Here is a 15604-nt window from a genome sequence, read left to right on the forward strand (position 1 = left end):
ATACCAATCGTCATTAATTCAAATAAAAATCTAAATTTGTCGAAAATTGACTTTCTGTCTTTAGACTTGTGATTCTCAAAGGTTCAATTAAGTATTTTTTATAAGGTGCACTCAGACCGGCTAATGTAAGATAATCTAATTTTTGTAGCTCATCTACAAATGGAAGCGTCTACATTTTAGGAGATCGAATTCATGACACACGCTGGTGTGATGTCTCCAACTTATGTAAAAAATTAAACACATTTTTGCATAACATATTACAATTTAAAACTATATTTTTGGTGACATTTAAATTTATGTTTTGTTGATTACTTTCACGAGCGTAAAATAGCTTTCACGCAGTCACCTCTTAATTTCTTAACTACCCATATACTTGTTCTATACCTATGTCTCTACTGAAACCCAAACTTCAACTTCAGCTTTAAGCTGAACTTTTTAAGCACGATGGCTTAAAAACTCCATCATTATTCTCTACTGAGGTTGCTCGAATATCTACTCTACGAGGACTACTGACTCACAGTCTCCGCCCAAAGGGCTATTCACCCACGTGTTTTCACCCAGGACTTTCTAACCCACGTGTTTTTTCCCCGTGCAAGCGTCAATCATCATGTCAATGTCGTCATCAATGTGCAAGTTGCAGAAGTTCGAACGCTCTCGCGGTCACACCAGAATAACTGGAGACTGGAGTTAGAAATTAAGTTCGCCTTCAACTCGATGGAGGCAATTTGAGCGGCTCCGGAGTTGAAATAGTTGTATCTTGCATCTTAGTCTAGCATGATATCCAGGGACAGGTGACTTTCGTTGTAATCTTTGTTTTCAATGACCACCATAGCGAAATGTCCATACGGTTCATACGGCGTTCTTCCTTAACACGGCAGCATAGTCTCCCAGAGTCTAGTTTACTACCCCTAAGTACCGAGTCATTCACTTACGTATACGTAGTCGTATGCACAATTCCTCTTTTAACCACCGCATTTAACGCCGCGTAAACGGCCCATCTCTAACGATGAACCAAAGTAACTTCAATAAACATGACTAATTCCACAGATTTGAGCCGACCTACATAATAGAGCGAAGCATGCCTCAACTTTATAATAATTTCAACTCTTGGTTGATTATGATACTATTTATGATATCCACACAATCCTCCCCGACATCCGAAATTGTTCTGCACGCGTGCACCCGTGCAGTTCTCAATTTTCCACCGCGCTCTCGGAATTTTTAGTCGCGCATCTCCCTCCCACGCTCGCGACTGTTGTTGCAAAGCTCGCATCGTTGCCAAATCGTGCAGAAATACCTTACATTTTCCATCAGATCTTGTGCGATACAATGCTCGTCTGGCAACAATTCGCTCGGTGGTCCAGCGTCTTCGCTGCACGATGGAGGGAGGGGGGCGGAAGGGGAGATAATTGCATTCTTGCGAGTTTATTGGCGCGAAATGATTCACCCTGGCGAGGTGGTGGGGGTGGGGGTGGGGGGGTCAAGCGTCCCTGAGACGAGGAAAGGGCCAAGAGGGCTTGCCGCCAGAGCCGGGGCGTCTCGCTGGTAACGGTGTAAATTCAAGTATCCGGCTCATTAATCGATTTAATCGCGTCGTTGTTTATCAGATTCTGATGCTGCCATACAGACAAGAAACATCGAATCTCAAGTAGCAGTGATCGCGATGACAGTAATTTTTTTCTTCTATTAAGTGGAAACTCAGCGAATTTTATGAATGTAAAAATCTGATTAAATTATATAATGAAGCCAAGGGTTTTTGCTTCAACTGCCGATGATCCGTTTTCGATTATCTGTTTTTCTTTCCTTGAAAAATGGGAAAGTTTGCGTAACGGGTGTGACAGATTGTCTATCTGAGGTCTATCATTTCTGATAGAGTTTAAAAGTTAAAAAACTTGCTTTTCTTCTCATACTCTTATTGTAGGCAATCCTAATCAGTAAATCAATCAACAGTTTGACGCATTTTAATGTAGAACCTGCCAAAACTACATTTTTCTACAGGGTGGCCCAGACTTACCGTCCCAGGGCTTTTCTTCAGGTAACCCAGGATTCCCCTTTCGTCCCCGCGGTCCTAGACCTCGCATGGCCCAAATTAACCCCCAAAAAAAACCCCTGGCACGGTAGGTCTGGGCCTATAGTAAAGTGAAAATATTTCAATCAAATCGGAGAGAGTTCAACGGTTCTATTTGAAGTCCTTTTGAGATAAGGTGTATTCACTTTAAATACTGAAATATGGCAAAAAAGTTGGCTATCTCTCTCTTATTAGATGTATATAAATGCAATAGTGTATTTTCTTCGGAAAATACAATATGAGTGTATTTCTTGTGATAACTGTAGAAAAAATGGTGAGAAGTGAGGCAACATCAGCATAATTGAAGCCTCTTCTCATTGGTCACACCCGTAACGTGTCACACCCGTTACGCATTTTTGCCCATCAATTGTTGAGATAAAAATTCGGAAAAAATACTCCAAAGTTGTACTTGACTTGAAGACGTACGGAAAAAATTGGCATCTCAAAATGACATGAATTAAAATAGTTACATTAAAAAACTCATGTTTTGCGTAACGGGTGTGACAGTCAGTACACTAAGTTTTAAAAGTTACATATAATATACAGTAATTACTTTTAAAAATTGAAACTTTGCAGGAGCACATTGAATCAGTTTCTTGACAACTCCCAGCATAACCTGAAACTTGGTTTTGGTGGGAACACCAGAAAACATTGCTACCAAACTGTCACTCTTTTTACAGTAGGATAAAGCTAAGCAACGGGGTTACAAAACACGTAAAAATTGCGAGAAAAAAAACAAAACGGAGGTAAACCACATATATTTCCAAAAACTAGGAGTATTAAGGAGTCCAAAAATAAATATCGTTGGGTCATTTGGAGGGGGAAAAAAAAATACCCCCCGGACTACCTAGGCATGGAATGACCCTTAATTCATGCATATGTTGCCTTGAAATTTTCACAAATTTTAGATCGAATTGCGTACAAAATTGTCTGATTGTCTTTTTTTTTCACTGAAAATAAACTGTCACTGATTTGCTAGCAAAAATCAGTGAAATTGTGCACTGAAATTGCACCGTCTTCTCTGTGTAACAAATTTATAGTTGAGTGTGTCTATTTTGCAACCTTGGAATAAAATTACGTCCGTTCGTCTGGGGCCTGGAAAAATGAGACACCAATTTAGCTGCAATTAAAATAATTTAGAGTCGATTATAGAGTCATTTCAGCGCCAGTTCGAGCCAAGTAAAATGAAATATAGTTAAATATAACTTGAAAATTGAGTTTCAGTCCCTTCAATCTTATCTTCATTCCGTAAACAGAATAACAAAATTTTAAACAGCACACTTGTTGAATGGCCCATTTTGTTCATCTGTAACTCCAGGACCAACAGGAGGCACGCCTTCACAACAAGGTGCTGGCTTTACAGTACTCCATGAAACGATCTGTAAAGCTATGGTGCATACCTAGCCAATGAGTCATACGCACAGTGAGTCGGTACTGAGCGCCACACAGTGGATCGAGTCAATCAGAGAGGTTGGACATGACATTTTTGACTAAAGCTGCAAATTTAGGTGTTTATTTCGTCACTTTTTAATTTAAAGGGGTGATTTGGGAAGAAAATTTTACGAAAAAACTTATGAATCCACTTTCAGAACCTCAAAATTGTGTGTAGGCGGAGTTATAAGCGTTTAAAATTTCCAAATTTTGTCCATGAAACGATCTGTAAAGCTATGGTGCATACCTGGCCAATGAGTCACACGCACAGCGAGTCGGTACTTAGCGCCACACAGTGGATCGAGTCAATTAGAGAGGTTGCACATGACATTTTTGACTAAAACTGCAAATTTAGGTGTTCATTTCGTTTTATTTTAAATTATAAGGGAAGAAAATTTCACGAGGGAACCAATGGAACCACTTTTAGAACCTCAAAGTTTTGAATAGACGGAGTTATACGCGTTTAAAGTTTCCAAATTTTGTCCGACCTCTCCTATCGACTCGATCCACTGCGCGCCGTCCCCTCATAGTCGCCCGGGGGCGGGCCCCGCGCGACATCGGCGCGACGCGCGCAACGTCACAGGGGTCCGTCGTTGGCTTGTTTGTGGAATTAATGTTTATGAAAATAAAATATAAAAAAACGCGGCGGGGAGGGCGGGGCGGGGGTGGGGCGTCGGTGGGGGTGGGGCGGGGGCGAAGGTGCGGATATTTTCGAGTCCGAGCCGGGGCGGCTATTTCGGGCCCCGGCCGGGACGACCATATTTGTGCACTGGATCCAGTTACCGCCGCCGCCCGCTCGAATTCCTGGCTTTTCATTTTTCCGCGAGCCCCCGCGCGGGCGGGCGGGAGGTGGGGGCGGGCTGGGGGGCGGGGTGAGGGGAGGGGCGGCCTCCAGCACACTTTTTCACACCTATTTATGTCATTGACTACGGCGCGGCACCGGGTCATTCATGACTGATCGCCGCGGGCGGCTCCGATGACGGTGACTGCTCGGAGCTCCGGTCCGCCTCTTCAGCGCCCCTCTCGAGCGGAACCGAAAACTTGTCCACGTCCCGGCGCCGCGTAGGAGGACCGTGTTACGGCTCGCGGCGCTGAAAAAAGTACGGAAAACAAAATGGAAGTAAGCATTTAGGGCATTTCGTCGCTTTGTAGACTCAATGTTCGACTACATTTCACAGGGTTGCCACAGTCAGAGAAAACCGGGATAATCGTGAAATGTCAGGGAATTTTAAAAAGTCTGGGAAAATGACAAAAATGACGAATACGTCAGGGAAAATTTGTTAAATTGCCTTCATTTGCTTTCTAGAATGGGGTTGAGGTTTCGAACAACAAATATCGCCTGAAAATTATTTTCAATTATGCCTTCATAACCAACCGTCACATCTACAATTGTCAGGGAATTTCACCAAAATACCAAAATGTGTCAGGGAAATGTCAGGGAATATCATTTTCTAAATTCTGTGGCAACCCTGATTTCAATGCTGCAAAATTTCCTCGCGCAAATTGTGCTTTCGACGAGAAGCTGTTGGATGTTTTTAACTGAGAATATTATAGATTGACTTATACTCCAGGGTTTTAAACCCCTACTCTTCCCCGTGACGTAAAAATGCTCCTAATAAAACCGTAATTTGTCGTAATTTTTAGGACTTTTTACCTGAAAACTTGCCCTCTTCCCTTCCAGTATGAGGGATGTTTGATCGGTAAACATCTGAAAATTTCCATTGAAATTTCAATTAATTTTACTACTGATTACCTGAGGAAATCAGTGAAATATTGGACAAATATGGCGCAGTCACATTCTTAGCCAAAATTGAACTGTTCGGTACATTTTGCAACTTAGGAACGGAGTTGCATCTCTTCGCCTGGGAAGTCACGCTCTGTTTCTACCAAATACGTTTTTCTACGGGAGTAAACCTGTTCGATTTATCTCCGAAATCGTGCTGATTTTTGCACATAGTCAGTGGAAAAATCTTTGAAATTTTCAATTGAAAAGTCTCGATAATTGTCAAATAAAAATGAATTTTGCGAAAGAAAATTTGCCGACGTTCTAATGCACTCAACTACGTTATTTTATGTGTTTCTTTTTATTATTGTCGGCCTTAGTCCCGTTTTAAGTTGATTCTTTATTAGTGTTTCGGGCCGATTAAGTTGTTTTTTCTACGTTGTTTTGTCCAAAAAACGACGATTTGCAAGCGCAAATCACCAAACCTCCGACGTAAGAGCGTATCTTAATTTTCAAGTGACTCCTGCAGCTGTCCGTATATAACTCTAACCTTTCCGGGGTTCATGAAAAAATAGAGCCCTCAAGTCAGAGGAGCTACGAAATGAAGCCACCATTCTCACAAATTGGCAACACTTTTTCCTCCATTTAACTCCATTATTGTTAATAATTGACTCTTATTTGATTCGTGTCGATTATTTTGCAATCATTTAAATTACCCAAGTCAAATAATGCGAACTTCAAAGAATTGCCTCTGCTTTTTTGACCGATCCGTTGAGGGTGAATCATTTAGACGGTTTCGCCCCAAATCAACCCAAGAACATTACATGTTTATGGCTCAATTTACTGCGACTCAATGACTCTTCTAAAGCGATTGGTTGATCGATGGAAATAAATTCTTCAAAATCTTCAAACAATTAATGTTTTAATTTTCTCTGTTAACAGAACCGAAAAGGAAAAGGCAAAATTCCAACAAGAAGTTTATGAACTGTTATCCCAAGTGGAATCCGCAAATAAGGAACGAGTGAGTTATTTTTGTTTTTTATATCACGTTTATTTGTTCAGTAGAAGCTAATGATAAACGATTATGTAATTTTTAAATGCATACTTCAATTTTTCACATGTTTGATCCAACAAACTGAGAATATCCTGAAATTGTGCAATGTCTGAAAAAACTACTATTGTAGCCATTTGACAAGATAGGAAACTATACGAACTTGGACTTGCATCACTATTGAATGCACCTCAAGTTAATAGGATGATTCCAATAGAACGTTTAAAAATGCTGATTTTTATGTGATTTGAAATTTCAGGAATGTTCTACAATACATATAGCCACAACAAAAATGTGGAACCTATACATATTTTATGATTTGCATACTTTGATAGTTATTAATGTTTAAAATTAAGCACAATGTAAGAAAAAAGACAGAAAAACAGTATCCAGTTGTTTTAATATAATTATTCATTTAACTGAAAGATAAATTGATGATTCTTGGCATGAAATTTCTTCCTTTTTCCCAGTTCATCATATTGGGTGTCTCAACTTTTTTCTTGTATAATTGGTGCTTTAAGAACTTCCTGGGATTCTCAAGGATTTGTCATCTTTGTAATCTATACCAGTGTTTCTAAAATATTTTGAAACTGTATTTGTAATCCTTTTTTCAGTTGATTGTCGTGAAACACTCAGAAAAATTAGAGGTAACAATCCATGAGTTGAACATCAGGATTGAAGAGCTCAACCGCACAATTATTGACATCACCTCACACAAAACAAGATTATCTCAGGTTAGTACGCCTAAAATTCTAAAAAAGTATTGCAGAAGTGCATTTTTTCAACAGTAACTATCATTAATTTGTAACCTGCGAGTTGAATCAACATGAAGAATTAGATCCATTAACTATGATAATTTATTGATTTAAACATGTTATTGAATCTTCGCCTAACTCCACACTACTTGTAAATTTATATACACTTGGGCAGTGTTTAAAAGGGAGAAACCAAATTTTATATAACATACTTTGAAGGAGTTTGCTCGTTGAAAATACCGGCGGAATTTTGCGTTAGTTCTTACATCGACGATTTTTGCTAAATAAACTTTTTATGGTGAAAGGACTTAAACGAAATTGAATTAAATCAAAAATAACTGTGGAACGTGCAAATTCTATATGCACGTAGCTCTTTCTCTCTGATTTAATTCATTTTTACATAGTTTATTTTCGAATAAGTACATAATATTCAGTTTGATCTCTTAAAATGAACGACGGAACCTTTTACGCCGGTTACGCCGGAACGCTCCTTATCATTTGATACCGTGTATCAACTCTTTTATTGGTAATTGCAATAGTAGTTTTTACGATGGAAAAGAGATTACATTTCTAATTAACTTTTTTTCTCTTTTTTCCAGGAAAATATCGAGCTCACAAAAGAAGTGCAAGATCTTAAAGTAAACATTGAAAATGCCACCTACTTAAAATCTCAGATCGCCGGACAACTGGAAGACGCACGCCGTCGATTAGAAGAAGAAGATAGAGTAAGTATCTTTTAAAAATTTCAACTTTAACGCAATTCTAATCTAAATTAACTTTTGCTCTAAAAACGCGAAACAATAGTTTTCATTCAAGTCGATTGGTATAAAACGGGAAAGATAAGCATGAAGTTGGAACCTTGGAAGGATCGATAACGGACCATCTTGGATTTTCGAATTTTGAAAATTTGATTTGAAATTCGAACTTCCTAGCAAGGAATGTCACCTGGTACCAAGTTTCACAAAAATCGGTCGAACAGGCGCCGCATTTCAAAGGAGCAATAGGACTTAGCACAGTGAGCGGTAAATAATTACAGGTCAATTTGCAAACGTTAGTGCGCCTTCATTTCCGTCTGATACCGTGCAATACTTCTGCGGTGGAATAGTTGCTCAGAGCGCCTTCCATAGTACTGCTTTGACCTGATGGCAGAAGATCCCGATTACCGTTGATATTACACTCGAGCGCGTGCGCAGTTACATATTTTTTCATCACCGAAAGTGAGTTTAAAAACACCCATACCTCAATTTGCGACGTTGCAACGTTTTCACTGCCTATTGTTTACGAGTAAACTTTTGCAAATTTTAAACTCTGCCGTGATTATTCCGAGACCCCAAGTACCATTTCTCCACGGAAAAATCGCGATATTTTGAAATTAAGTCGCAATTTTCTCACGATAAAATCGCTTGGATCGTCAACATCTGAGCGTTTATCCTCGATCTTATCGCAATTTTATCTCTATAAAATCGCGCTCAATTAGATCGAAATTTACTCTCAATTTATCACAATTTTCTGTTCGATAATATTGCAATTAATCACTGTTGATAAAATCTCGATTTTATTGCAAATTTCTGCGATGAAATATCATGTATCGCAATTTTTCATCCGATAATATTGCAATAAATCGACGTCGATAATATCGCGGTAAATATTCCGATCAAATCACAACCCATCGCGATCACTAGCTGCTACTTGGGATATGACGAAAAATATAAATTCTGTTAATTTTTAGTTTTCCTGTTCCACCACACTTCTGACTCGCACCATAAGCTTAATTAAGCCTCTCACGTACTAATTGTATAATAAAATAAAAATAAAATAAAATTCAATGTTTCATTCAAATCATTTAAGTTGATTGAGAGGATGATTAACATTTCATTTGTTTTCCCCCACAGAGACGCTCACTATTAGAATCTAGTTTACACCAAGTTGAGGTAGAACTCGAGTCTCTCCGAGTTCAATTAGAGGAAGAATCCGAAGCCAGGTTGGACTTGGAGAGGCAGTTGGTCAAGGCCAACGGAGACGCCCAGGGCTGGAAGAACAAGTACGACTCAGAGGCCGCCGCCAGGGCCGAAGAAGTCGAAGAACTTCGGTGAGTGTTATTCATTAATTTTGTCAAGGTGGGAATTTCTAGAAGAGATCGGGTCCCCAATGGACCATCATGGGCGTCGAAAAGGACATCGTATTCAACGTCATGATGAAACAGCTTGTCTGGTATGGTCATGTTAATAGGATGACGAGAGAAAGGCTGCCAGAAAAAGATGCTTGATTGGCTTCCTCCAGGGAAGAGACGAAGAGGACGCCCAAAGTGAAAGTATGGCGACGGGGGGTTTTAGAGGAGATGAGGGAATGCCAACTCCCTGAAAAGCTATGGGAGGATAGGGGACTTCGGAGGCTAGGTGTCGCAGAGGTCACAGAGTGCTGTAAAAGCGGCTCTATATATGTATGGAGAAAAAAAGGAGGTGGTCGCATTTCGGGCATCTATGGTCCGTTTTTCATACTTTGAATTTCGGATTTTGCCAAAATATCGACGCCGTATTGTACCTACTTATGTCTCGGGGTAGGAAAATCCTCATAATGCGACCACTTCCTTTTTTTCTCAGAGTTGTTGAGGTTAAAATTGTCGCGTGTTAAGGGCAAATTATACCTAAAAAATGATGCGATTCCTTTGTCATCCCGATTTTTAAGTAGGTTTTTGATATTTTACGCGATGAGAATTTTGGGCCCATTCTCTAGTGCATCTCCATGTGTAACCTTCGCAAGAACCGCACTTCACGGACGCAGTGAAATGAGCATTGTAAAACGAAACATTCGATAAATTATTTATGAGATAACAAAACTCGTAAAATTGCACGAAAACACTTAAATTGTAACTTGCGGCCGGTAACTACGCCGTTTTTTCGTTTCACCCTTTGATGACTTTTTTAAAATCCACAATCCAATTGGACTGCATTTTGCAATTTGGAACTATAAACTCTGGCCTGGTTTAAAAACAACGTATGTGCCATTGGTTTCCCTATGCACATAAGAGTTTTTCCAGATGAGCCAGAATTTATAGGTCCAAATTGCAAATTGCAGTCCAATTTTGGAAGCGTTACTGTCGACATAAAATGAAATAATTTACTAGCGCACGAAGCTCATTCGCTTCCTGATCAATCGCTTTCTTCGTTGGGAAATCTCTAATTTCTATCATCATTGTATTTCAGCCGCAAATACTCAGCCAGGATCCAAGAACAAGAAGAGCACATTGAAACTTTGATGGTCAAATTGAGCAATTTGGAGAAACAGAAATCCCGACTCCAGAGCGAAGTTGAAGTTCTCATCATCGATCTAGAAAAGGTACCTACTAGAATCTTACTTTTTTTCGTGTATGTTTGTAAAGGGCAGCAAAGTTATTATCTTTCACTCAAAAAAGTCCAAGAAAGCTTTTCTCACGGAAGTGGGCCTGGAATATAACCTAATTCTTCATCCCCCACCCCACCCCTTCGCTTAAATTTTGCTTAATTATTGCTCTTCAGCGTCTCAGATTTTCATAGCTTGTAATATGGACTGAATTAGTCATTTAGCGCCGCATGACGGTCCATGCCCAAATTGAGTTAGAGCAAAAAGTGGGTACAAGATCTTACCGCATAAGTATCGACATATAGCCGTCAACTTTATGTTCAACACTTCCCAATATATCAGCATAAATTTTCCAGAAAACAAAAAAATCTCGTTAATTATTTTTTCCTACTCTTTGTCCACTTTTGTTAACATTGAATTCAAAATTCAAAGTAATAGGGAAAAACAGGTGACCAGCACACCGTGATAACACTTGAAAACGAATAAGCAATACTATTGTGTTACGGGAAAACGCCGTATGAGCATACGAATGTTGCTGAATTGTCTCTCAAAAAATACCTATTTTTGTATAAAACGTTATGAATATTTTCCCTGAAATTTTTAGACACTGTAGATCAAATTACGAACGAAATTCTCCGAAAAATCGGACGAAAAATTTACATCAATTTTCCAAAGAAATCGTGCTATTTTTAAAGAGAAGTGCCAACGTCTGAAAGCTCATAGGACGTTCTTCCCTATCCCGGCAGTGTAGTCCCCCCACTGATGAACGCATTTTCTATTGTTTACTCTTATTTATTCTCTTTGAAAAACTTAAAATGCTCTCCAGTATTTGGTTCAACATACCAGTACACAACATAAAGTACATATAGCACAGTGCAGTACAGTGCATACCGACGGTGTAGGTCGGCAATCACATAACTCGGTTTGCGACGTCGCAGACTTCCTGTCATTCCGTTTTAAACGGAAAACTACTCGACGACAATTCTTCAAAACTACCTTGATTTTTCTTCTCTGTGCGAAGGAAGTTCTGCAAAAACTTCAAGGAATGATGTCAATTTGTCCTCTTTTAAAGAAGAGGCGGAGATTTTCAGACACCACAAACGAGATATGTGATTGCGGACTTATAAAGTCGATACAGTATTCGGGGTATATTTGACTAATGATGCCGGTGATTTTCAGGCAAACAACACCGCTAGAGATCTACAGAAACGCCTAGAGCAAGTGGAAAGATTCAACATCGAATTAAAGACCAGGTTAGACGAAACCACCGCTCTTTACGAGCAAACCCAGAGAGACCTACGCAACAAGCAGTCCGAGCTCCAACGAACAGTCCATGAATTGGACAAAACTCGCGAACAGAAGGACCAGCTCACCAGAGAAAACAAGAAATTGGCAGGTAAGCAAGCCTCATTAAACAGAATTCCACTGCGGGTGGAATTGGGGATTGGTGGAATTGAAGAGTTTAAAGTCGATGGATCCTTTGCAAACTTTAGCTGGAGCAAGAATTACAGTAGACAGGTTTTGTATGGTAAACGATTCAATCAGGAGGTCTGAAATCGACCGCGTTGAGCAGGAAAGGACCAAGCTGCATTAGCTTTTGTCAAATTTAACTATGAAATTAAATTTTTTACATGAAAACGGTTGCGCGGATTTTTGTGCTAATTTCAGTAAATTTTCTGCATAGTACTCCTTAAAATTTTCAAAAGAATCCGAACAAATACTGGAAAAAAACACATTGTATCTAGAGTCCAGACTCTTAAAAACATCGACAAGAAAAAATACTCTTGATTCAATCAGATTCAAGCTTAAATCAAGAACCAAGACTCTTAATTTGAGCGGATTTCCTTTTGATTTAAGCTTAAATCTAACTGAATCAAGAGTCCCTTTTCTTGTCAATTTTTTCAAGAGTCTGGACTCTAGATCCAATGTGTTTTTTTCCAGTGAATGGTTCTCTAGTAAAACAAACAAATGGTTCGGTTAAATTTGGCAACATCTGATGCAGCTTGGTTCCTCTCTACCATACGCGGTCCAAATGAACACGTAACTTTACAATCTGCGTAAGAAATTAACGCAATTTGGTGCTTTTGGTTTCAAAAAGTATCTTACAGTTTAGTCACCTTTGTTTCACAACCTGAAATGGCCGCCATCGTAAGTCACTATTTCAATAAATAAGACAACATTATTCACGCCATTTTCCGACATCTTCCCGTTTTTACTTCCTAAGTCAACTTTAATAAGCAGAAGTATTTTTTTCGTTTTTTCATTTAATTCTTTTTTTTTTTTTTTTTTTTTTTTTTTTTTTTTTTTACTTGAGGACGTGTGTATTGTGACCGCTACCATTTTAAGTTTTGTGGAGTTTTGAAACCGGGTCGACTCATCTATATCGAAGTTTGCCCCTGTTGCACCACATTTTTTGAAGCGGGTAGCTAAAACATTAATGATTAATAAACGTGAATTCCATAGTTTTTTCAAACTTTTTCGATGCTCTCCTTTCACTTACTGAGTTATTAACAACATTGAAAAATTATCCTTTTTGCTCTAACAAAATTTTACAAAAGACCCATCAACTTAATGACTGGCAGGACTGATATTCAGCCGTAATTATTCCAATAATCGGCCGGCGCGGCGCAGCTCCAACTGCTTATTTTATCGTTCCACTTCGGCCGAGCAACTATTCGAACGCCGGAGTCGTGATACTGCCTATACACCTGTTTGAAGGCGTTTTATATGGCGTGCCTCGCTCTTGTGCTGGCGATGCGATATGGAAGTTGCGAGCGATCTGTCTATTCATAGCAGTGGCTCTATCTGTGCGCCAAGCGGCTGAGTTCCGCACAGCAGAGCGTGACTAAACTGTCACGTATTTTATTTTCACTTACGTCATTAAATTCACGCCGAGTTGTAAGATGCATTCATGAAGTAATGTCGAACATTGATGTGATCTCACGGGTTGCTGATCAGGTACATACACCTCGAGTAATAAGTTGACAAAATGTCGCATAATGTAATCAACTGATTTTTTTTCTTTTAAATGACTCATCTTTGTTCAATCAAAAAATTAAAAAAACTTTCTCAATACATTAGACTAGCAATACATTGATGAGCCCCTCACTAAGTCCATCGCGCTCTTGACGTGCTTAAAAAAATATGCTTTTTTCTTCTGCATTCTGTATGCATACAAACTTAAAATATTGTAAAATTAAAGAGCAATCTGAGAAAAATTATAAAGGGCGCTCAGGTTCAATTGTTTAAAATTTGACGGAGGAGACTGCCCTGGGTAAGCTGCCTGGGCTTGTGTAGAATTTAAGTAGGAGGTACGCCCCATGACCGCTTTGCGGTGGTTTCAGGACAATTCAACGATTTTTTGACCGCGCACTTGTCTTGTTCAGTAGTTTACGTCCACGAGAATAATAGGCAACAGTGACTTCCACATCTATTCAAATTGTCATTGGTGAATATTTGGTTTTATTTGCATCTTTAAAATTTTCGATATAAAATATTACCTTATTTATGTCTTTTTTTCTTTCTTTTTTTAATGAAAATATTGCTTCAATTTAAAAATATTTACATTTTTAAAACGGGGCAAAAATTTGGAAGACCTTTTTCAAGCGATGGTTTATATATTGATCCCAATGAGCCGTAGTTGTGTTGAAAGAAACTATACAAAAATGGATAAAAAAGGGGGGAAAACAAGAAGCACACAATCTTTGTTTTTAACCCATTTGTACATCGATATTTTAGAATCGAATACGTCCAATTTTGAGCGTTTGGTTTCGCGTACACCACACAACAGCACAGTAGAAGCAAAAAATATAAAGAAACAAAAAGTTCTTTGGAAATCATTAAGTTTGACACGGAATCGCCTTAATATTTACGAAAAACACAAAAAAATTATTTTCCTTTAATACAAATTTTGTTTCTTTCATCAATTTAAAGAAAATAAGCCTCGCAGAGTGTGCAAACATTTCAAAATCATGAGTTGAAAAACGCTGACTGCGAGCTGCCAGTGTGACACGGGCATTGGCGCCTACAAACCTTACAGGATACCTCACGCATTGCGCAATGCGTGAAGTATCCCTGTTAGGTTTGTAGGCGCCGATGCGCATGTCTCGCTGGTCGCCCTCGCCCACCGCGGTGAGGCGCTTCAAGCAACCATTTCACAACAGCGGTGTTACACATAATATCATACGAAGTTGAAGGCGCTCCAACGTATGAAGAATGACAGACATCCTTTAGGGGAGCGGAGCTTTCCTCTCAAAATAAATCAAGATACTTCAGCACAAAAAGAGAGCAGTAGTCTAAAAACTCACCAAGTTCTAGCATCCGTAATTAATAACGTTTGGCATACTTTTTGAATTTCATTAGAGAAAAAAGTGACTCAATTTAGGCAGAAAAATTCTTGAGTATGCCGTCAAGAAGATTGTAATTTGAATCAAGAATAAAATGCCTGAATGAAAGCGGGTTTCTGCTTGATGTAAGTGATTTTTCTTTTTATGTAAGCATCTTCTCTTCTTTAAACAAGCATTATTTTCTTTGTTGATTAATAAGAATGTCTTCTCGGCGGTAAATATGAGCATATTTTTGCTTGAATGAAGTCACTTTTTCCTCTAATGAAGTTCAAAAATCACTGCTCCTCTGTCGAAAAAAAACACGAGGACGTAAACAACGAGAAAAAACAGGTGCCGGGACAAAAAATCGTCGACGAAATGTCCTGTAACCTTTACGGTCCAACTCTCCAAAGCGCTTCGCGCCTGTGACGTCATGCGTTTTGGCGCCAAATCGCTGGAAAATCAGACCTGACAGTAAGAGCCATCGTTCTCTTTTATCATTCATCATTCTGCATCATATTCTACCATTCCCGATCATTTTCCTTTACTCCAATCATTTTGCCTAGTCTTAAGAAATACGGTAAAATCATGGATTTCAAACCACACGTCTTTTAACTAAGATCAATCCTTACATTATGTAGCCACGATCTTACCGTAAGTCCACATAAAAAATCATAACAACACTCTTGCATTGACCGCTCATTAGCTTTCGAGGCTTGTAAAAAAGAAGGATTTTTTTTTTACAGATGACCTGCACGATGCCAAGAACACAGTTGGAGAGCTGACCCGTCGTCTGCACGAGCTGGAGATTGAATTGCGTCGTCTCGAAAACGAACGAGAGGAATTGGCCGCAGCCTACAAGGAAGCAGAGGCCGTAAGTTTTTTTTTTTCTCTCTCTCTCTCACTTTGGAA

At 39.1% G+C, this 15604-nt stretch overlaps 1 protein-coding gene across 2 annotated transcripts in view; it reads left to right on the forward strand.

Moving 5' to 3' along the window:
* The window catches only part of LOC109043956 (paramyosin, long form), a 104200-nt gene that overhangs the window by 44770 nt on the left and 43826 nt on the right, over positions 1-15604 (forward strand). For both annotated transcript variants that reach the window (XM_019061345.2, XM_019061354.2), the window contains 7 exons: positions 6165-6243; positions 6888-7007; positions 7628-7753; positions 8921-9117; positions 10232-10364; positions 11547-11763; positions 15439-15566. In XM_019061345.2, the coding sequence (XP_018916890.1) occupies positions 6165-6243; positions 6888-7007; positions 7628-7753; positions 8921-9117; positions 10232-10364; positions 11547-11763; positions 15439-15566 (1000 nt within the window). The remainder of the gene's footprint in view (positions 1-6164; positions 6244-6887; positions 7008-7627; positions 7754-8920; positions 9118-10231; positions 10365-11546; positions 11764-15438; positions 15567-15604) is intronic.

The sequence above is a fragment of the Bemisia tabaci genome, chromosome 6 (genome assembly GCF_918797505.1).
Source record: "Bemisia tabaci chromosome 6, PGI_BMITA_v3".
Lineage (NCBI taxonomy): Eukaryota > Metazoa > Arthropoda > Insecta > Hemiptera > Aleyrodidae > Bemisia > Bemisia tabaci.